General features: G+C 36.4%; 1 protein-coding gene across 1 annotated transcript; it reads right to left on the reverse strand.

Moving 5' to 3' along the window:
• Positions 1-8037: 8037 nt before the first annotated feature.
• Positions 8038-9399, reverse strand: LOC127802113 (two-component response regulator ORR26-like). Its single transcript, XM_052337805.1, has 4 exons — positions 9363-9399; positions 8973-9125; positions 8418-8804; positions 8038-8331 (listed from the first exon to the last, which is right to left on the reverse strand). Exons 1-4 carry the CDS (start codon positions 9397-9399, stop codon positions 8183-8185), a joined length of 726 nt encoding a protein of 241 aa, XP_052193765.1. The 3' UTR covers positions 8038-8182.
• Positions 9400-23963: the final 14564 nt, after the last annotated feature.

Here is a 23963-nt window from a genome sequence, read left to right on the forward strand (position 1 = left end):
TCATTGTCGACCTCCTTATTCTTCGTTAATCACCGCCGACCACATCTTTCTTCTCTCATCGATGTCGGTCACCCGAGGTCTCAACCCTTTAGTCATGCTAGCCACGTTGAGTATGACGCTTTTCAGCCATGGCAGTGACCATAGGTCATCGACCATGGCGTCGATGGCCATTGTAATGTTGAGATTCGACCCATGGATGAGAAGACTCGCCTTAATCGGTAAGCCAAAATGATGACCCACGTTGATGAGCCATTGGCCAAAAGGGGACACAAATCGTTGACCATGGCAGTCATTGCGATCCTCGATTTTGGAGAATATTCAATCATCAACAATGGTAGAAGAAAGGCATATTCCAATTGATCAATGACGATAGACCCATGGGCCTTGTCGTTTTCTCGACGTGGGTCTCGCCATGGCCATTTTTTTCCCTCGACCTCTGGCCTTCTCCCATTTCTCTTCTTTTTTCGATAAACTACCTTTATGGTCGTTGTTAATGGAAACAAGTTGGCGGTTAAAGCCGTTGGTGATGAAGAGTAAGGAAGGAGGAGGTGGTCAACGACGATAAAGGCAAAAACAACAGATTTTGGATTATGGTCAATTTGACCCACTACTTGGATTTCAAAATACACAAGACAAAATGGTGTCGTTTTGCCTTGTGCATTACAACAATATCATAACAAAACGATGTTGTTTTGCTAATGTGTCTATTATTGGACACATCAACATACCACATCAGCCGCCATGTAAGTTAGGACACACGCCTAAACGATTAAGGATAAAATTGAAATCAAAATTAAAGTTTGATGACTAAATTAATATAAAAGTCAAAACTAGATAAAATTAAAAATTAACCTTAAGTTCAGAATACAACAGTCTATTCGACCTTCAAAATTTATAATGATGCGTTGAGTAATTAAACATACACATGGGCATCCATTCTAGAACCAAAAGATTCTTTTATCAAACAAATATATATGTGTTGCTTACTCACAAGGTAAATTGGTTCTTAGATCATCCCCCTATACCTTATAAGTTGATCATAAATCGCTAGGTTTTTCACAATGAATTCACAGATATATATGTGGACATGTTTGCATGTAATGTTGCATTTGTTAAACTCCTAGCCTAATTCAATTGAGAGTGCAATTTCCAAATTACCCAAATAAGACTATTCATCTTGATAATGCTGGTAAATTCACTTCTAAAAACTTTAATGACTATTGCATGCCAATAGATATTGATATAGAGCATCATATACACATGTTCACACAAAATGGTTTAGCTAAATCCTTTATTAAGCGTTTCCAATTAATTGCTTTATTGTTACTCATGAAATCCAAACTACTAATATCTACTTGGGGCCATGCCATATTACATGCTGCATCTTTAGTTTATACATTCTATGATAAATATTTTCCATCACAACTTGTTTTCGATTATTAACCAAAATTTTCTCATGTAAGAATTTTTGGTTGCGTTGTATATTCCCTTTTTTCATCCCCACAACGTACAAAGATGGGTCCTCAATGTAAACTTGGAATTTATATTGGATTTGATTCTTCATCTATTATTAGATATCTTGCATCATTAACAAGAGACATTTTCAACACATGTTTTGTTGATTGTCACTTCGATGAGATAATTTTTTCACCATTAAGGGAAGAAAAACAACAACTTAAAAAGGTACATGAGATCACATGGAATACTCCTACTTCATCTAAATTTGATTCATGTACTAATCAATAGTTCAAAATATTATCTACTTGCAAAGTGTCGCAAATTAATTATCAGATGCATTCGTTGATACGAAAAAGAGTAACAAAATCATATATACCTATTGCAAATGTTCTTGAAAATTTTTATGTCCTGATAGGATAATCAAATAATATAGCAGTAGATGATAAATAGAAACATCAAAAACATGGTAGACCTATTGGCTCAAAAGACAAAGTTATCCGAAAAAAGAGTCAAACGAAGTATGACACATAATTTATCTAATTCACATACTCTTGAAAAGAGTTTTATCTCCAAAAGAAATATAATTACTTAAAAATTATGAGATCTCAATTTATAGGAAAATGTGAAAGAAAAATAATATTATCAAATATGATAAATTTACTTATGTAGCAACTATAAACGTTGCTAGAAAATAATGAAGATTTTGAATAAAAAATGTTGAAGAATGTCAACACATAATTAATTGGTCAAAATGGAAAGAAGCAATAGAAATAAAGTGGAGCTCATTATCAAAGTGTGAGGTGTTTGGAGCTGCAGTGCAAACACTAAATGATGTGGAAAACAAATGGGTATTTGTGCGTCAGCATAATAATATCAAAGCATGCCTTGTAGTATAAGGTTTCTCATTGAAAAGTAGAGGAGCGCAAAAGTTTGATTTATTCAAAGTAACTGAATCAAACCAAAAGTTTGATTTCTTATTGTCAATTCGATTTCATTTTTTTCTTGCATCAGTTCAGTTTGATTAGGTTAATTTTTCTTAAAAATTCAATTTTCAATTTTTAGTTTGGTTTTTTGGTTGGAAGAACCGAATTAATTGCACCGACCGAACTTTAAAATGATATTATTTTAATGTTTATAAAATGACGTCGTTTTCTTTGATTTTATGTGTTTTTTATCAGTTACTTCGATTTTTTTCTTTTTTTTTCTTTTGCATTTCTTCAATTTAATTTATTTGGTTTATTCAATTTGAGTTGGATTTTTTTGGTTATCGGTTAGTTCAATTTTTTGGATTAATCAATTGATTCAGTTCGGTTTTACTCCTTGATAATTAGGTTTAATCAGTTAGTTTGACTGTTTGCACACCCCTATTAAAAGTTTTTCTCTAATAATGGATATAGTTTTGTTTCAATTCCTTATAAGACTGATAGTTACAGAAAAATTAGATATGCAATTAATGGATGTCGATACTACTTATTTATATGGATATTTGGGTATTTGGATAACTAAAAAAATTTAAAAACCTTAGAAGGATTCAAGGTGCTTGAAGTACAAAATTGTAGCCTATATTATATTAAACTCCAACAATTCTTATAGGAAACAAAGCAATATAGACACACATGGTATAACAAATGTAGTCAATATTTATTGAAGATTGGATATGTGAATATTATGATTTATCTATGTGTTTTCATTCAGAAAATAGAAAGTAATTTTTCCATTTTTACGGTCTATGTTAATGATTTAAATCTTATTAAAACTCATGCAGGGCCCCAAAAAAATTGTCAATTTTTGAAAAAATTATTTGAAATAAAAGATCTTGATAAAATTAAATTTTGTTACCTTAGAAGTTGAACGTCTATTAAGTGGAATTTTAGTTCACTAGTCCATATGCATGGAAAAAGTGCTAAGACAATTTTATATAGACAAAACCCATTCTTTAAGCTTTCCTATGATAGTTTGATCACTAGATGTGAAGAAAAATCCCAATAGAGAACCACTTATTGGTCCTAAAATACCAGAACTTAGTGCAATTGGTCTTATTGTATCTTGCAAAGAGTTCAAATCCAAATATATCATTTGTTTTTAATTTGCTAGCACAATATAGTTTAATATCAACTTGAAAACACTAAAATGGAGTTAAACATATTATATGTTATCTTTATGGAATAGTTGATATAATTTATTTTTTGCACCTAGATAAAGTTGCAATTGAATCGAGTTGAGTTTCACTGAAATTGGGTTTGGCTTGATGAGTCAGTTTCTGAACTTGAGTTCAACCTTAACTCAAGTCTAAAAACTTGACTTGAGCTCGGTTCATGCTCGACTAGGACTCGTCAAAAGGTTAACGATCCAATCCCGAGGTTACCTATCACAAATTATGACATAGACTTCGCCATTAGAGACAAACTTAGGTAGGCACCTCTCCCAAGTGTAATGGAGATTGTGTCTAGGTATGTGAATTTTAAAGTGGTCATCTATGTTTATTTATAGTCATTCTATAATGTTGCTCATTTGCTTAGTTTCGATGTGGGATACAAAGATTATTTAGACGACAACAGGTACAAGCAATAAGTTAGAAGAGCAAGATATATGCAAGAGTAAACTAAAAGAATATATTGGCATTGCATCGCATGAATTCTTTTTCACTAATATGTGTAAGGTTGATTTGAAATGAATTAATTATAAAATTTAAAATTTATTTATAAATAATTTTTTATATTTGAAATGACATCATTTAAAATATAAAATTTAATTAAATTTTATAAACTTGTATTTTGGATAAATTTAGACTTGAAATTTTATTTACTCTTATATCCTAAAATGCCTTTGATACAATAATGCTATTAAAATAAGAAGAAAAAAGTAACTCTGCTAAACAAAAAGAAAAAAAAACATATATACATATTTTTATAGTCTGTAATACACAAACATATATATATATTTTAAAATTAATTTTGGAATAAGAATTAATTAAATAAATTGTATTTAATAATTCAAATAAAAGTAAAGAATAAGATTATACTAAAAGAGTTTGGCTACAAATAATTGTTATACTCAAGTTATTGAATTCATTTGAATTTGAGTTAGTATGGTTAAATTTTATAAAAGTTTATAATTTTTTTTTATTTCAAAGGAGGTGTAAACTAATGGTGTTGATGGATGATTATACTATAGAAATTGATCTCAAATAATGTACTTAATGGTAAATCAAGTTTGAATTAAAATATTTGGTCTACAAATTTTATCTACCCCAATTTATATGAAAAAATTTGAACTCATCACGGGCTCAAGTTTGAGTTCGAATTTGTCAGAATTATTTTTTAAAAACCTGATTACCTGATTAAATTAATATATATAATAATTTTAAACATATTCAACTTAATTAAATTATTATAATAATTCAAATTTTGATAATTTTATGTTAAATAATATATTTATAAAATTATAAATAAATATATTAATGTATTTATAAATAATACTGTTCACGAGTTATTTGCCAACTTTTAATCGAGTATATTTACGAGCATCTAATCGAATCTATTAGTATTTACGAAATTCTAATCAAATATGTTCGTAAGATTTAATGAACTAAATTTTACTGAACTTAATCTTAACTTGTTTATAAATCGAGATTCAAAGTTATACTCAAACTTGACTCATTTATCATAAAAACTAACTCAAATAAAATTTTATCAAATTAAATATCGAGTCACTCACGAACGATTAGACTTATTTGTAACCTTGCACATGGATCCAAAACACATTTACTTAGACATGCAAAATGCCGGTTATATGTCAGACCCACACAAGGATAGGTCTCAAATAGGTCTTGTGGAGATACTACTATATTATAAAAACGAACTATTATGATACTATTTTTTAATCATTTAGAGATACTTGCGATTCATATAACGGCTAGGCACACTAAATGGTTCTTCAATAGTACTATATAAAGATAATGTTTCATGTATTACACAAATGCAGAGAGATTACATCAAATGTGATAGAAGTAAGTATATTTTTTCAAAACTCTTTTATTCACACGATCTTTAAAGGAAAGGTGACATTAATGTCCAATAAATATGATCAAGTAATAATTTAGTAGATTAATTTTCAAGGGCATTGCCAACTATAGCATTTATGAAGTTGACACACAAGATGACTCAAGAATATTTAATGTATAACAAAAAGACATTATTAAATCTTTTTAAGAGAAAGTTATCAATCACATGAAAATAATGTATTCTTTACCCTTCACTCAATTTTTTTTCTCATAAAATTTTGCTTGGAAAGGTTTTTTAACAAGGCATATTCATCATGGAGCAAATATTGGAGGGTATAGTGAATAATTATCTTAATAGATAACTATTTAAAAATTGTAATCTCACGTAAAATTGTAATTAATTTTAATTGTATATTGAGAAGTGAATTATTATATATAAAATTATCTTATTATTTATAAAATATGATTCAAGAAATCAAAATTGAATACTTTACCTGTCAAAAATTGTGGGATTAAATGGTGGGCCCCGCAAGGGATGCCATTCCAAAGAGATCAAGCTTGAATGGCCTTATCTTGAGTATAAAAGGTGAAATTCCTTATTTTAAGGTCCCCACACATTATCCCACACACGTAAGAGGGTTAATCACGGTACATGATAGTGCACCAGATAAGAGACACAATGCATGATGCTCATAAGGAGCTACTCTCAAAAAAGGGTAAAACTCATACACTGTGACTGTCATGACTTCAACCTGCATCATTGGATGCAATCTGTTACCTAAGAACTAACCGTGCTACGCCCGTAGGGATTGAATGGCTTTATCTTCCGAATATTTTGATAGGATGAAAATTATTTTAAAAATATGTAAATTTACTAAAATAAGAAAAATAACAAGACATGCTGCAAAATTGTGTACAGTTCAAGCAGACAAGGCAATGGAAATTGGGAAACCATCTACTGGGGACTTTGTCCCATTGGAATTGGAATTGGACCAAGAAGAGATCAATCGGAGTCGGAGCCATTGTCGAAAATGGAATCAATGAGATCGTCGAAGACCGATGGACTTCCGAGCCCAGGCGCCGCTGTATCCGGAAAGGGCTGCATTTCAGCGTCATCCCTAAGAATTTGCGGAAGAGGAGGCTGTTGTCGCGGGGGAATGTTGTCGCTGGATGAGCCACCTTGTGCAGCAACCACGTTAGTCGCCTCTTTGCTGCTCTCACCATTGCCAGGAAAACCCAACTGATTGTCCTTCTCTTTGCTGCTCTCCGCATTGTCTGGAAAAACCTTCTCGCAGGACTTGCCGCCTTCGATAGGGAGATGGGCATAATGCTCGATGATGCTCTCAACATTGCCTGAAAATCTTCTCTCGCTGGAATTGATGAACTTCCCGCCTTCTGCAAGGAGCCTTTCCGTATCTACGATGCTCATGTCGTTGCCTGAAAGAAGAACCTTCTGGCCGGCCTCGACCCCCGAGTTCCCGCCTTCTGTGGAGAGATCTGCCATATCTATGATGCCCTCGGTATTGATTGACATAAACTGCTGACCGGCCCTGATCAACATCTCATCCCTGGCGATGCGAAATCCGACATATGTGCCGCCGGAGCCGGAACTTGGAACCTGATCGCCATTGTTGAATGAGCCTCCGGGTTCGGTATTTCCGAGAAGAACGGTGTTTGTAGGGGCATGCCCCAGGCCTGTCGAAGAAGTTTCAGTATCGATAGGAAGAATGGTTTTAGAAGGGGCATGCCATAGATCAAATTGCTCTATGCCTGTAGAAAACATCTCAGTATTGCTAGGGAGGATGGTGTTAAAAGGGGCATGCCCCAGATCCACTTGCCCTAGACCTGTCGGAGGAGTTTCAGTATTGCTAGGAAGAATGGTGTTGGATGGGGCTTGCCCTAGATCAGCTTGCCCTATGGCTGTAGAAAAATTCTCAGTATTGCTAGGGATGTTGTTAAAAGGGGCATGCCCCAGATGCACTCGTCCTGGACCTGTACAAAAAATTTCAGTATTGCTGGGAAGGATGGTGTTAGAAGGGGCATGCCCTAGGTCGACTTGGGCTGGACCTGTAGGAGAAGTCAGCGGTGCAGTTACAAAATTCAAGAGATTTTGGTTGAGAGAAGTACTGCCGTCATAGGGGTACTGAACACTTCCTTGATTGCTGTTGAGAGAAGTACTGCCGCCATGGGGGTATTGAACACTTCCTTGATTGCTGCTCCCTGTAAGCCATTCTTTGTTTCTCAAGTTTGAGAATATGCTGGTGGTGGTTGATGATGGGCGGAGGAATGAATGGGAGAAGTCGATGGAAGACGCAGAGTTGGTAATGCTAAACAATGGTTGGAATGGCCTGAAGCTGAGATTTTCCAGGTAATTTATTTGTGAAGAAAGGCTTGGGGGGAAGGATGGTTCCGTGGGCAGAGTCGGTGGGTTAATTCCATTGCTGGAAGCAGCCCACTGCATCCGTTCTTGAGCTCCATTCCTGCTCCTGCGGCATTTCTGAAAAATGTGCGAGTGTTCCGTCAGCAAGTGATCATGGAAATGTGCTGGTATTATGCTTTCTTGAATTTAATGGCACTAAATGCTGATATTCTGTAGCATATCTGCTTGCTAAATTTGTATTTAAATATTATTGTTCCGGATTTGGTAGTGATTAATGATGCCCGCGCATCAAAAGTTGTCATTGACTTGGACATGAGAACTTGTGTTCTCTGGCTTTCTTATTAGAGATGGAGTTGAATGATAAATTCAAAGGAAATTTGAATGAAATTTATCAGATATGAAAAACAACAAACCTGCAAATGACTTGCAACATTTTCTCTTGTGAGTCCTGGAACATTCATAACTTCAACTATTTTCTTCGGGAAAGCCTCTGGGTTGCCAAAATGTAAATTTACAAATAAATAAATAAAAATTCATAAAATGGAAACAAAGTGTAAGATTGAAATTTTTTCTTACTGTCAGGCCCCAAGATGTCAATGGCTTCCAAGAATTTAATGTGCAGCCAATCAGTCCAAACCAGCCTTCGCTTGCTCTCCCTCGGGGCATCATCTCTGGCACTCCCTTCACTATTATCATGTCTGTTGTCGGCTTCTTTTCTGTTTCGATTTTGATGAGCCCTCGATGCTTCAGAAAATGATTCTGTTTCCTCTGGCCTTGCTTCCACTGCACCCGCTTGGACAAGTGATACACTTGGATCACTAGTTGCTTTGCCTGTCTCCTTTTCATAAGCATGTTGCCAAAGGGCTTTAAAGTTGTTTATGCTCAATGATTTCAAAATATATAGTTGAACTGCACTGGATAGTTCTAAGGACACAAGATTTGTGTTCTCATTGGGAGGCATTGCTGGATTTGCAACAAAAGCAGAAAGAAAGTATTTTGTAAAACTATAAAATGTATGGAAATTCAGAAAGAGAAAATGTTCAATATGCAGTCCAACTCCAACCCATATCAAGTTTCTAAGTTGACAAAAAGATACAGGAAAACTTCTGTTGAAATTTGAAATATACTTACAGATGACAGGAAGATTGAGTCTCTTTTCAATGTACTCGAGGATCTCAAACCCTTTTATGTTTGACTGGTTGATGTTTGTTATGATGAGGTTTATGCTTTCCTTTTTCTTCCCAATAGCAGTCAAAGCTTCAACCAGGCTTCCGAACTTAAAGACTGCAAGAAAGAAATGAAAACAAAAACAAAACAAAAGACGGATTGAGATAGATGAAGAAATTTCAGTATCACATGTCTAGAAACTTCCTATTCCTTGAAACCAAAGTATACGCTTGACATCAAACTATATACAACGGTAATGATAACATATGGAAACAAGAAAATGAGTGTGAACATTTCATCAAATAGACATATATAAGGAAAAAATCTTGTTTTTGTACAATTTCCTTTCAATACCTTCATAATGACTGCAGTGCTGTAGCAGATTCACCATGATTTTAGAATATATTGGTTCTTCATACGCTGCAAATATGCAGATTTCTTCTGTTTGCATAGATTGACTGGTTTGGAATGAATTGACCCTGCTAATCATTTCCATGCTTGAGGATTCGGACTGTGCTAGGAAGATGCCTTAATTTATAGGACGGGAGGAAGAAAAGAAATGTTGTAAAGATTAGAAAGAAGAGAGACCTATAAATACTTGGGATTTCTATACGGACCCTAAACTTCTTGTGTTCCCGTTGTGTGGAAAGAGGTGAATAAGGTGATTTTGCCTCCGCCCTATTGTTACCAAATGTGTATTAGATACTTGGTTGGCCTGCAAATAAAGAAAGAATCCTCCATGAAATGTATCCTAAAGTCTTTTAATGCTTAATTAATTGTATTTTGAAAGGGAATTGTACTGAACAAAGAAAAAATGGAAAAAAAAGGTGCAGCAGATGTATGATTTGCTCTGAAAAATGAATGCAATTATTAGATACAAACTAGTCAAAGAAAAGTATGAATAGGTAATAAATGTTCTTACTATTTATCTTTGACGAAGTCCAACGAGTTTGAGCAACATGATTAGAACTTCCTACATGTATGCATGGTTGATCTAGTTTTATGAAATTAGGCTTAAAAATGATGACTCATTGTATTCCTCCTTTATGTAAAGTAAAAGAGCATATCTAGTGCATGAGGCTCCCCACCTTGCTAGGGCTGTGTAAGGGTAGTATATTTGGACATAGGCTTTTGGCAACCTGCTTCTCCCAAAAAAAAAAAAAGAAAAGAAAAGAAAAAGAAATGGCATGGTCAAACAAAATCATAGATGCTTCTCTATTCCCTTCAATCTTTTTAAGATTCGTCTTCCCTATCCATCCTCTTACCAATCTGTTGGGTCAAATGATGCCCTATTCCATTTCATGTTTTTACATTCATCGCAAGCTTTCTTTAGAGCTGAACTGGGTTTCAGTCATTGATAACTAAATAATTAATAGTAGCATGATTTTATTTGTCTTTGTTTTTTAACAAGTAACATATTGTTTCTATGCAGTTGAGAAGTGCTCATATGTTGCTAAGTGTTCAATGAGTGTCCTGTCCATATATTACCACAGAACTCTGAGCACTTAGCCCAATAGAACCGAGTCTGCATAACCACCCTGTCCCATCACTCCACTGATCATTCTACTGTCGCCCCAGTAGATTGCAACAGTTGACTGTTGGTGTGGGCAGTTGGTTTCCTGTATTTCCTATTATCCTCAACCAACTTCTGCCCCCTGATACCTTTCCAGATATCTTGATTGTCAGCCAGTCATGCTGATGGTTGATCTTCCTGGTTATGTTAGCATAAGCTATGTTTCTACATCTCAAATTTACTATATATACTGAAGATCTTAAACACCTTTCAATAAACAATTTAATTTCAAGTACATACTTAAATGGTCGGAGTCTCACACCCTCCTTATCTCAGACAACACACACATGCCTCTACGTCTATCTGGCCACACGTGCAGGGCATTGTGAGTGGAGAGGTACTTTTAACACCATATAATTTTTGACTTTGCTGGTTGAACCATAATGCCCATGTTTATCTCTCTTTGTTGAATTTATTGTAAGGTATTTTAACTGAATTAATTGTTGAATGCATGCAATTAGGATAAAAAAACATATATATGCACGTGTCTAGTTTTATTGAACTCACCTATTGTCTTGTATTTTTCCACAGATAAACACTTGGACATCAGATTGGATTGAATTTTATGCAATGGGTTACCAACTGAAGTGGGCACAAGATTAGTATGATGATTCCGCCAATTATGAAAGAGGTAATTGTTTTCTTAACTAGTTGATATGTCTTGAAATGGTTTCATGCCATATTATACTTGACTAGGAGTATTAGTTGTGACTTAACAAACTAATTTGTATGGAAATAACATTAGATAAATAACTTATCATCAGATTTTTGAAACTGGTTCTCTTGCTCCTTTGCTTCATTGCTAATGTTATCGCACACTGTTGTTTAAATTATATTAGCATGTGATTTGTTTTACTTATTTTTGGAAGTGATGCGTGTGATGATTAGGTAAAAAATTAATATTATGTGCCTCTAGGAGATGAGATGGGTTGTAGACAAGGGTAAAATTGTGACACAATCTGATTTTGAACTTTGGTACTCAGAGAAGGATTGGACGAAAAAGGAGTGGAAATTATTATGGATAAGACTTTAAAGGATGGAGTAGTGGATGTGAAGAGGAAAGAGAAGACATTATGAACTTTGTTAGTGCATATGCACCCTAAGTTGTGTTAGGGGAGGAGATAAAAGCAAAAGTTTGGGAAGATTTAGAGGGGTTGGTACAAGGGATACCTAGAGGAGAGAAGATCATTATAGGAGGGGACTTATATGGTTATGTGGGTAGAGAAAGGAATGGGTATAGAGATGTGCATAGAGGTTGTGGACTTGGGGAAAGAAATAATGAATGCAGAGCTATTTCAGATTTTGCCACAACACATGAACTTATCTTAGCCTACACTAGGTTTAAAAAATGGGGTGGACACTTAATCACATATAAATAGACTACTTTCTTATGAGACTAGATAACCGCTTATGTTGTAAGGATTTTAAAGTTATACTAGGAGAATGCCTGACCACTTAACATAGACTTTTGGTAATTGGCATCTATATAAAAAAAATGATACAAAACAAAAAGCAAAGATTAGATGGTGGAATTTAAAAGGTGAAGAAAAAACCATTTTCAAGGAAAAAATGTGATATAAGAGATTGGACCATAGAAGGAGAGGCTGACCAAATGTGGACTGAAATGGTGACTGCTATTTGGACTATGATAAAAATAGTTCTAGGAGAGTTGCAAAGGTAAAGTCCCAAATCAAAAAGAGTCTCACTCTCTTTATGGAGGGAGATGATTCTTTTCTCTAGGGTTTCAATGTCGAAGTAGTCAACCCCATGTAATGGGAGGATTAAGGCTTGATATGTTGTTGTCTGAAATGTTGATCCAACATATAAGACAAACAAAGAAATAAGTTAAAAAGAAAGGAAACCATTGCATTATCTCTTGAGTGCACACCTCGTAAATTGTACAGAAATAGAAATTTTATCTAGATACAGTATTTAGGCTTCATTTTAACTTCTGGGCATGAATTTCATTATCATTAAGAATATGGAAGAAAATTGAGTATGTGACAATAACCAGAGACTCCAATATTTTAAAAGTGAAGATGTTATATGCATGCATGTTCATAATGGGGCTTATTGTTCAGAAAAGAGTGTAAATACGTATTCTTTGGATGTAATGCTTGCATTCGTGCATGTGTCTGTTTTAGGGGTTTTTTCTTTATATATTTTGGGGGCCGGGGGGAGGAGAACCAAGTTCACAGGTTAATATAGTCAGCCAATTTCAGATCTTTCCAATAGCTCTTGGGAACATCGCTCCCGAACACCCCATGATGCTTTGCAGAGTCTGCACTGCCCCCTGGGTCAAATTTGTCATAAATTCTTATGTTTGTGAGGTTAGCAAAAGTATCATATTTTTCCATATTATCCAGGCAATATTGAATTGTGAATTCTCTGTCTGCAATAAAGTGTTTGGATAAAGAGCTTATTTTAATGAGGGTAATTTGGACATATATTCAGTACCAGCTTATTTTGAGATAGCTTATAAGTTACCAAAAAGTAAGTTATAGGGTATTAGCTTACCAAGAGGGTGTTTTGGCTTTGCCTAAACTATAGGAGCTTACAAGCTCTAGAGCTTTATGTGTAAAATTTTAGATTTTAAGGACAATTTGGTCTTTTACATGGACAACTATAGCTTTTTTGAGACAGCTTATATTCTATCTAAAAAACAAAAGGATACTAGCTTTTGAAAAAAGCTGTTGAAAGAGCTTATAGGTTGGCTAGCTTATAAGCTCTTCCAAGTTAGCCAAACCAATTAAAAAATATATATATGAACCGTTACGGAGCTTATAAGCTCCCTTTGACCAGAGGGAACTGTAAGCAAAACACCCTCCAAATAAGTTGTTGAAAGAGCTTACAAACTAAGTAGCTTATAAGCTCTTCATGATTTGCCAAGCAAGTAGAGAAAAATTTTAAGCTCCCTTTACCAAAAATTAAGCTAAGCCAAACACCCTTTAAATAGAAAAAGAAAAAAGACAATAATACACAGTGAGTCCACACTTTTAACAACTCTGAAGATACTAATTGATGGTGGGAGCACCCACAGTTTTTTGGATGAAGGAACAACCTGAAGGTTGAGATGTTCTCTAATCAACACTCAACCTCTAATAGTGACAGTGGCCAATGGCAATAAGGTTGTGAGCCGATTAGCATGTGCAGGGTTTTGTTGGGAGATGCAGGGAGAAGAGTTTGAGGTTGATCTCAAGCTACTTAAGCTAAGGGGGGTGTGATGTGGTGCTAGGAGTAGACTGGATGAAACATGTGAGTCCAATCTACTTTGACTTCAATAAAATGGAGGTAACATTCAAGGAGGAGGCAGAAAAAAATGACTCTGACAGGAGTAAGGAGGTGGGGATGTGCAAGTTGATTATAGGGAGGAAACTACAAAAGATAATACAGCACAAGATGAACCAAGTGGCTCAATTTTTTTCCATTCAAGCCACGGATTGGATGGAGGAGGAGCTGGGATCAGAAAGGGAATTCATGTTGACTGTGAGCAGCCTACCCCAACCTAACATAGAGGTACACCAACTTGACCTTCTTAATATACTATTAGTTGAATTTGAGGATCTTTTCGTAGAGCCTAACTCCCTACCCCCCACTCGACACCTTAACCACACAATCAACCTCAAACCTAATATAGACCTTGTCAATGCTCGGGCCTATCGTTACCCTCCTAACCAAAAGATAGAAATAGAAAAGTTGGTCAAAGAGATGCTTGAAAAATCCCTCATCAGGCCAAGTCATAGCCCATTTGCATCACCTGTATTGTTAGTCAAAAAGAAAGATGGCTCGTGGTGTTTTTGCGTTGATTATTGCTAATTAATTGCTGCCACAATCAAGACAAATTCCCTATTCTCCTCATTGAAGATCTATTAGATGAGTTGAAACATGCCACAATTTTTTTTAAACTTGACCTTAGATCTGGCTATCACAAAATCTGGATGAACCCATTAGACATCCCAAAGACCGCATTCAGGTTCCACCACGACCACTATGGGTTCCTTGTTATGCCCTTTGGCTTGACCATTGCACCCGCCACATTTCAATCCCTGATGAATCAACTTTTTGAACCCCACCTAAGGAACTTTATTCTTGTATTTTTTGATAACATCTCGATATATAGCTAGACTTTTGACCTACATCTTGAACACCTAAGGACTACGTTTGAGATCCTCAAAATTAACCGGTTGTCTATCAAAAGGTCAAAATGTGCCTTTGCTCAAGGACAAGTAGAATACTTGGGATATATTATATCTAGCAAAGGGGTGAGTACTGACCCAAGAAAGATAGCAGCGATGACCAATTGGCCAAGACCCACAACTATTTAGGCTTTGAGGGCTTTTTTGGGGTTGACAGGCTATTATAGGCGGTTTGTGAAGGGGTACGGGGAGATTAGCAGGCCACTAATAGATCTGTTGAAAAAATATAGTTTTGTGTGGGAGCACAAGGCTAGGGCAGCCTTTGAGCAGCTAAAGAGATCAATGTGTGAGGCCCCGGTGTTAGGCGTACCAAATTTTAGCAAGACCTTTGTGGGAGAGACAGATGCATGTGGCTCAGGTATTGGAGTTGTCCTTATGTAGGAAGGGAGACCCCTGGCATTTATAAGTCAGGCATTAGCCCCTAAACATGTAAGCCTAAGCATCTACAGAAAAGAGTTGTTGGAAATGATTTTTGCGGTGAACAAATGGAGACACTATCTTAAGGGGGGCAAATTCATAATTAAGACGGACCACGAGAGCTTGAAGTTTCTGTTACAATAGAAACTTCACACTCATTTACAAAAGAAGGGGATGACCAAGTTAATGGGTCTAGACTATGTTATACAGTACAAGAAGGGAAATGAGAACATTGCGGCTGATGCTCTCTCTCAATGTCAAGAGGAAGGAACATCAACAACCATCACGGTGTTAATTCCAGATTGGTGTCATGAGGTGGCAGTGAGCTATGAAATGGATGATCATGCCAAGGCCCTCCTTGAACAGCTGATTGTAAACCCTATGAGCAAGAAGGGGTATGCTTTAGTGAATGGATTGATCCAATATAAGGGAAGGCTGGTTGTTGGGGACTATGTAGCACTGAAGAAGAAGATCTTACAAGCCTTACATAAATCCCCCCTTGGGGGACACTCGGGAATACAAAACACCTATCATAAGGTAAAGCAACTCTTCTATTGGCCTAAGCTCAAGGAGTCGGCTATCAGGTTTGTTATGACATGTGATGTGTGCAAAAGGTGCAAACATGAGATGGTGGCCTCCCTGGGGCTGTTACAACCATTGACCATCCTAGGACAGGCATGGGAGAGTGTTTCAATGGATTTTATAGAGGGGCTGCCAAAATCTTAAGGGAAGTATTGCATTTTTGTAGTAGTGGATCGGTTTACGAAATTCGCTCACTTCCCAAGCCTCACCTATCCATACATTGCTCTGACCAAAATCTTCTCAGACCAAGTGGTTTAAGTTGCATGGCATTCCCAAGAGCATAGTGTCCGACAGAGATAAGTTGTTTACTAGCTTACTATGACAGTCACCGTTGCTTATGTTTTCTACATCCTAAAGGCTGGCATAAATGGTTGTCTCTAGGTTAATGATGGTATAATTCTAAGGTTCTAGCCACCATAGTTTTATTAAAAAGTCCCCCTTTGAAGCATTAATTGGGTACAAACCACCCCTCTTACCAGCCCTCCCAAATACCACAAGTGTGGCAACAATGAATGAATACCTCCAACAAAGACAACAGGTTTTACAACAGCCAAAAAGGGACCTGTCCAACGCTCCGAATCGTATGAAACAACTAGTGGATAAAGGGAGAAGTGAAAAGGAGTTCACGGTTGGGGAGGAAGTTTATCTCAAACTGAGGACACCCCAACTTAGATCACTAACAACATGCCCTATTTCCAAACTGAGTGCCAGGTATTATGGTCCTTTCCCTATCATGGCAAGGGTTCGGAGTGTGGCATACAAACTACAACTATCAGAGGGATCCTAAATCCATCCAGTGTTCTGCGTCTCGTTGTTGAAGAAATCTACAAGAATGCAGCCAGTGAGTCCCATGCTACCCCCGGGAGCCATAGACACCAGCCTCCCCTAGGAGCTCGCTACCATTTTAGACTAACGAGTGATCTACAAACAAGGGGCTCCAGTAATTCAAGGGCTAGTAAAGTGGTCAAACCTTTGTTTGGACAACAATGCTTGGGAGTAGTATCTCCCGGACCAACTTAACCAATTTCCCAGGATGGCCAGCTTGCTCACTATTTATTGAGGATAAGAAGTGTCTCAAGGGGAGGGTAATTGTCATGTAATTGTCAATTATAATGGTGGTATAGATGGATGAAGGTAGTTAGTGCTGTGATATGATGTACCTAGGGGAAGCATTAACATGTTGTACTTAGGTGGTTATGCTTTGGGTGGGAAAGACCCATGTGGTAGGGGGTAGTATAAAAAGACATTGATCCCACTAATGGAGGCATCTGGAAGCATTAATCAAATTTCATTCTGAATTCCTCCCTCCAATTCTCTCTCTCTCTCTCTCTTTCTCTTTCTCTATTTCTCTCCCTCATTCTCTCTCTCTTGATAATTTTCTCAAATCCTGTGATCTCCCCCCTATCGGAGGAGATCAATTGTTGATCAATTGCCAGATCTCTTAGGATCTAACAATTAGTAACTATATATTATAGTAATTTGTTTTATATTCAAAAGGGAATGTTTTATATTCAGAAGGGAGATTCAGATATGGCTAATTTGTTTTATATTGAGTAGGGAGATTCAGATGTGGGTACTTGCTTGAGTCATATTCAATCTGTTGTGACAGATTTTAATTATGATACTTGTTATGGCTGTTCTTATGGAGCAGAAAAAATAAAGAGACAAACTATTTATGCTGCTTACCCTAGCAGGTCTTAGGACTGATATGGAAGGTGTTTGTACCTAGATTTTGAGTAGTCCAGCTATACCTACTATGGGAGAGGTGTTTGCTTGAATCTTATGTAGCACATAGACATTTTATGATGTTTTGATTAGAGACCAATCTATACTTGCCTCTCAAACTCACGGATCTTCTTTTGAGATTGAATCTGGAGGTGATTGTGGTAGAGGTGTTGGGTGTGGCCAGGGTGGTAAGTGACACCTTAATCATTATAAGGATCCTTGCTATGCACTCCATGGTTAGCCTCTTAAGCCCAGTATTACAGTTCCTGAGGGTATAGAAATGTAATTAGTGGTACCTAATCCTTCTTCTCATCCTAAGAAACCAACTCATACACATACATTCTCGATTGAGGAGTTGGCAAAGTATTGTCAGTTGCAAGCAACTCGACAAACATTTTCTTATAGCTTTTGTTACCTAGCTATTTCTTCCTTCTACTCTATCATCTATTGGTAATCCTCACATATGCCTTACTCATGCTCCTCTTAGTCCTTGGATTCTTGATTTTGTCATTTCAAAGCATATTTTTGGTAATAAATCTTTATTTTCTCATTTTGATTCATTTACCTCCCTTCCTCTTATTAGCGTGGTTAATGGTTTTAAAACCATTCCTACAGGTATAGCTAGGGTTAATCCACTTCCAGCTATTTCTCTTTCTATTTATTGTCTCAATCGATCTTTATATTGTCATGTCATTTTTTATTATGATTTCATTCTTGTGTAGAGTTGAGGTACAAGATGAACGTTTGGCACTAGACATGAGTTTGAGGGACTTTGCCATCATCTACGATATATGCTTGTGCTAAAACATGGGCCTTTTCTCTCCAAATCCATTCTTGGCTTGCTTATCCTCACTTTTCCACTCTTTGTAAGATGGTTCCTTCATTGTCCTCATTAACTATTCTAGAATGTGAGTCCTGTCATTTAGGTAAGTATGTTTATTCTTCCTATTCTAGTTGTCCTCATAAACGAGCTAATGCTCCTTTTAATCTTGTACACTCCAACATTTAGGGTCCTAGTAGAGTCAAGTTTCAATATTCTCTTATTTTATTACATTCATTGATGATCATTCTTGTTGTACTTGGCTTTACTTAATAAAAGATTGTACAAAATTGCAATCTTTGTCACTTCTTTTTGTAATAAATGTTTACTTAATTTGGTCATCCAATTGGAATTCTTTGAACTGATAATGCTAGGGAATATTGTTCTACTACATTTCAAGTTTGTCTCATCTAAGTATTGTCCATTTGTTCTCTTGTGCTTATACTTTACAACAAAATGGGGTGATAGAACATAAAAATCGCCATCTCATCGAGATTGCTCGGATGCTTCTTCTTTACATGCACGTTTATGTTTTTTTCTGGGATGTGACTATTCTCACCTCTAGTTACTTGATCAACTGTATGCCATCCTATGTTTTGAATGGAGTCATTCCACGTACTTCACTTTTTCCTCATAATCCCATCTATCTTATCCCCCCCTCCTATACTCAAATCGACTTGTTTTGTCCATTTTCTTTCCCTTGGTCATAATAAATTATCTCCTCATTTGATCAAATGTATGTTTTTGGGCTACTCTCATCTTTAGAAGGGATATAAGTGCTACTCACCTAATCTTGGTAGATCATTTCTCTCTTTTGATGTCACCTTTTTCAAGTCTACTCCCTTTTTTCTTTTCTTCATTTGTTATCTCTTCCTCATCTCTTCTTGCAGTTCTTCTTGTCCCATTTTTTCCTTCTCTAGTCCCAATCCTTGTTCTTGTTCCTACTATTCTTGCTCCTCTTAGACTTATCAGCATCGTTCTAAGTAACCATTAGTGACCCCTATAGTACCTCCTCCTCCTATTGCAGATGATGATGTTCCTCTAGACGGTGCCATTCTTTAGTCTCCCTTTGATAATGCCCATGATCCTGTTCATTGTGATACACATTCCACTTGGAATCCTTGTCCCATTTTTACTTTTGAAAGTTATCATCGTTTGTCACCTTTTATTCTGCTTTTGTATATGTTCTTTCTTCTATTTCTATTCCTAAGATTGATGCAAAGGCTTTTTCTCACCTTGGGTGGCACAATGCTACTAAGGAGATGTCTGCCATGCTAGCTAACGCAACATAGGATCTTGTTCCTCTCCCTCTAGGAAAGTCTATTGTTGGTTGTTAATGGGTGTTTACTATTAAGCTTGGTTCAAATGGCACTATTGATTGTTTGAAAGCTCAGTTGGTTGCAAAGAGTTATACTCAAATTTTTGGACTCTATTATGGTGATATATTTTATTCAGTGGCTAAGATTGCTTCTGTTTGTGTCTTTCTTGCTATGGCAGCTAGTTAGTAGTGGCCTTTTTAGTAGTTGGATATCAATAATGTTTTTCTTCATGGTGACCTTTAGGAGGTGTATATGGAGCAATCACCTAGGTTTGTTGCTCAAGGGGAGTCTAGACTAATACATTGCCTGAAAAAATCCTTATATGGTCTAATGCATTCTCCCTAGTGCGTTTGGTCACTTTAATTATGTCATCCAGTCTTTTGGTATAACTAGAAGTGAAGTTGATCATTTTGTTTTCTATCGCCATTATATTGGTGGAGTAATATTCTTGGTGGTGTATGTAGATGACATCGTTATTATGAGGTTGGTATTGGGTAGTTGAAGACTCATTTGCACTCTTATTTTCAAACCAAGCATTTGGACAAATTGAAGTATTTTCTTGGCATTGAGGTAGCTCATTCTATACATGGTGTGTGTATCTCTCAATGGAAGTATGCCTTGGATATTTTTTAGGAGATTAGTATGCTTGATTCTCAACCTATAGATACCATTGTAGATCCTAATGTTAAGTTTGTACCAGGATAGGGGGAGCCATTGGAGGATCCTTGGCGATATAGGACCTCATTATTACACAATCTGACATCTCTTTTGTTGTTAGTGTGGTGAGTTAATTCTTGGACACCTCTTATGATAGTCACTAGCATGTTTTAGTGCATATCTTGAAGTACATTAAGAGTGCTTCTGGTAGAGGCTTCTTGTTTGAGAACAAAGCATACGAACTGGTTATTGGATATATCAATGCCGATTGGGTTAGTTGTCCTATAGATAAGTGCTTTGCCTTGGGCTCTTGTATCTTGGTTGGAGGTTGTGATAGAACAATGTATCTTTTCCCTTCATAGTTAAATGGTATGTACAACCTTTATATACACAAACTTAGACTACTAAAAAAGGAAATAATATATTCTACATATATTTTATATATCTCAATATATATGGTTACATATTGTAGAGATGCCATATACAAATCATATATTACAAGACATTTAGTTACTATATTATAGAGATACTATATTCAAATCATATCTTCACACTCCCCCTCAAGGTAGAGCATAGATGTTGAATATGCCACGAGGACCTTTGAGAGACTTGGTGAACAAATCAGCTAACTAGTCATGGGAACCCACAAATGTCATGATAAAATCTCCAAAAATTAATTTTTCTTTGATAAAGTTAGTCAATCTCAATGTGCAATATACATTATAGCCAGCTTGTCACACATTAATTGCCTAGACTTGATTTGAATTACTCCCAACTCCCCAACTAGTTGTTTCAACCATGTTAACTCACACGTTGCTAGGGCCATTGATCTATATTCAACCTCTATGCTAGATTTGGCAACAACATTTTGTTTCTTGCTTTTAAAGACTAGGTTGCCACCAACAAATACACAATATCCAAATGTGGACCGCCTATCACTAGGAGAGCCTACCCAATTAGTGCCTATATACCCCCTAATTTGACTATGACTATGATCCTTATACAATATATCACGACCAAGGGCACTTTTAATATACCGAAGGATATGGATCACTGCGTCCTAGTGGTTGTCACAAGGAGAATCTAGAAATTGACTTACTACATTGACAAAAATTGAAATATCAAGACGGGTGATTGTAAGGTAGTTGAGTTTACCAACAAATCGACGATAGCGCCCAGGGTCAGAAATAGGCTCCTTCTGTTTTGGTAACAACTTGATATTTGGATCTGTAGGAGTATCTTATGACTTGCATCCAAGCATTCTTGTTTCTTCAAGCATATCCAATGCATATTTTCTCTAAGAGATATAGATACTAGTTTTTGATTGTGCCACTTCAATACCGAACAAATATTTCAAGTAACCCAAATCCTTGCTTTAAAAGTGTTGTTAGAGATGCATTTTCAACTCAATGATGCCCACATTATCATCCCTAGTAATAACAATGTCATCCACATACACCACTAGAAGAATGTGACTAGCAGATTTAGAGCAATAAAAAACTAAATGATCAACTCCACTCTAACTTAACCCAAACTTCATGACAATTGAACTAAACCTTCCAAACCAAGCTCGAAGAGATTATTTAAGGCCATAAATTGATTTTCGTAGATGACATATTTGCCTAGACTCCCCTTGAGGAATGAAGCCAAACGATTGTTCCATATAAACCTCCTCTTGTAAATCATTGTGAGGAAAGATATTTTTGATATTGAATTGATGGAGAGGCTAGTTGTACATAGCAACCAAAGGCAAGAACAACTAAATAGATTAGATTTTGGCCACAAGAGAAAAGGTGTCCCCATAGTCAAGGCTAAAAATTTGAGTGTAGCATTTAGCAACAAGTCTGGCCTTGAGACGACCAACATGACCATCGGTTCCAACCTTGATAGTATAAATCTAGTGACAACCAACAGTGGACTTACCCAGGGGAAGAGGTATTGAGTCCCATTAGAATATAAAGCAGACATTTCTTCAACCATTGTGTTGCGCCACCTCGGATGAGAAAGATCCTTTGTAACATTGTTAGGAATAGAAACCAAAGACAAAGAAGAAACAAAGACATGATAGCCAAGGGATAATGAGTGATAACTAACAAAGTTGGAGATGGGATGTTGGGTAGTACAATGACGAGTATCTTGGCGAAGGGCAATGGGCAAGTCAAGATTAGGAGAGGAACTAGAGGGTAGACTAATCAGCGTTGGAGGGTGAAGGTAATGGTTAATTAAGATTAGTTGCGACCCCCATGGATGCATCTACTACTGGCTTTGCTGGTGGGTCCATAGGTTGAGGACGACATTGGTATGTTTGAAGATTTGGGCAGTCGAACCAAGAGGAGGAGAAAGATGGAGATGAAAGATCAAAGAGGGGAACAAGTAGTGGTAAACTAATGAACACTGACTCATGCGATGTAGTGGATTGAGGGAAGTAAGGGATGGACCCAAAGAATGTGACATCAGTGGAGATAACATATTGAGACAACTTAGGGGAGTAACATCTATAGTGCAATGTATCTTTTAAACTAGAAACTGAGAAGTTGGGATTCAACAATATCTTGCCTCAAAACCCTATGGCTCTGATACCATATAAAGAGGGGAAAACTTCCTGTATTTTTATTGAAGAGATACATTACACTATTATGTACATTTCAGATCCTAGGATTATGCTTACTTGCTTAGGATATTCCACTTTCTATGTTTACAGAGTTGACTATTCTACACATTCTATACTTACAATATTGAATGTTCTAGCTGTCTAGTTTCTCTATATATAGCTTCTATAGATAACAATCCTTTTTAAAGTTGAGAATAACCAAGGAAAACACACTTGAGAGACCAAGCAAACAATTTATCACCATTAGGAGCAAGTTGATGGATAAAACAAGTACACCCAAATATACGTGGTGGAAGAGAATAGAAGTCAGATCGAGGAAAAAGAATAGAACGAGGGACCTAGTTTGCAAGGATAGAAGATGGCATTCGATTAATGAGATAACATGCTATCAAAATAGTGTCAGCCCAATATTGAAGGGGAACATACATTTGTAGGAGAAGCATGCATGCATTTGTAATGGGATGATAATTCTTTTGTTCAACAACCCCATTTTGCTAGGGGGTGCTAGGGCAAGAAGTTTGGTGAAGAATCCCTTTAGATGCCATGTAAGATTGACAGGGGGTAGACAGATATTCGAGTGCATTACCACTACAAAGAGTATGAATGGTCACATTAAATTGGGTGAAAATTTCAGCATAAAAAGTACTGAAGAGGGAAAATAACTCAAATCGATTTTTCATTAGATATACCTAGGTAGTTTGTGAAAAAATATCAATCAAGGTAACAAAATAACGAAACCCTTGTTTTGAAGAAACACGACTAGGTCCTTAGACATCAGAATTAATAAGTAAAAAAGGAGAGCTAGCAAGCTTATTGACTCGACTAAGAAAGGGACTATGACTGTGTTTCTTGAGCTGGCATAACTCACTCTGTGATGATGAAAGATTGGACAAATATGGTACCATCTTTTTCAAACTAGCGAAAGATAGGGGCCCTAGACGACAATGAACCTGTAGCAGTGAAGCAGTGGTAGTGCAAATCACTGGTGGAGCAGATGGAGACAAGTGGTATAATCCTCGAGACTCACGCCTAGTGCCAATTGTTCGTCTGGCTCT

Source organism: Diospyros lotus, chromosome 5 (genome assembly GCF_014633365.1).
Source record: "Diospyros lotus cultivar Yz01 chromosome 5, ASM1463336v1, whole genome shotgun sequence".
In the NCBI taxonomy this organism is placed as follows: domain Eukaryota; kingdom Viridiplantae; phylum Streptophyta; class Magnoliopsida; order Ericales; family Ebenaceae; genus Diospyros; species Diospyros lotus.

Bases quoted from the DNA above. Each gene is read 5' to 3' on its own strand.
- LOC127802113 (XM_052337805.1), bottom strand. From the start codon at position 9,399: ATGGTGAATCTGCTACAGCACTGCAGTCATTATGAAG. The intron at 9,126-9,362 runs GTATTGAAAGGA...TCTTTCTTGCAG, and splicing joins GCACTGCAGTCATTATGAAG to TCTTTAAGTTCGGAAGCCTG. The intron at 8,805-8,972 runs GTAAGTATATTT...TTGCAAATCCAG, and splicing joins ACTCAATCTTCCTGTCATCT to CAATGCCTCCCAATGAGAAC.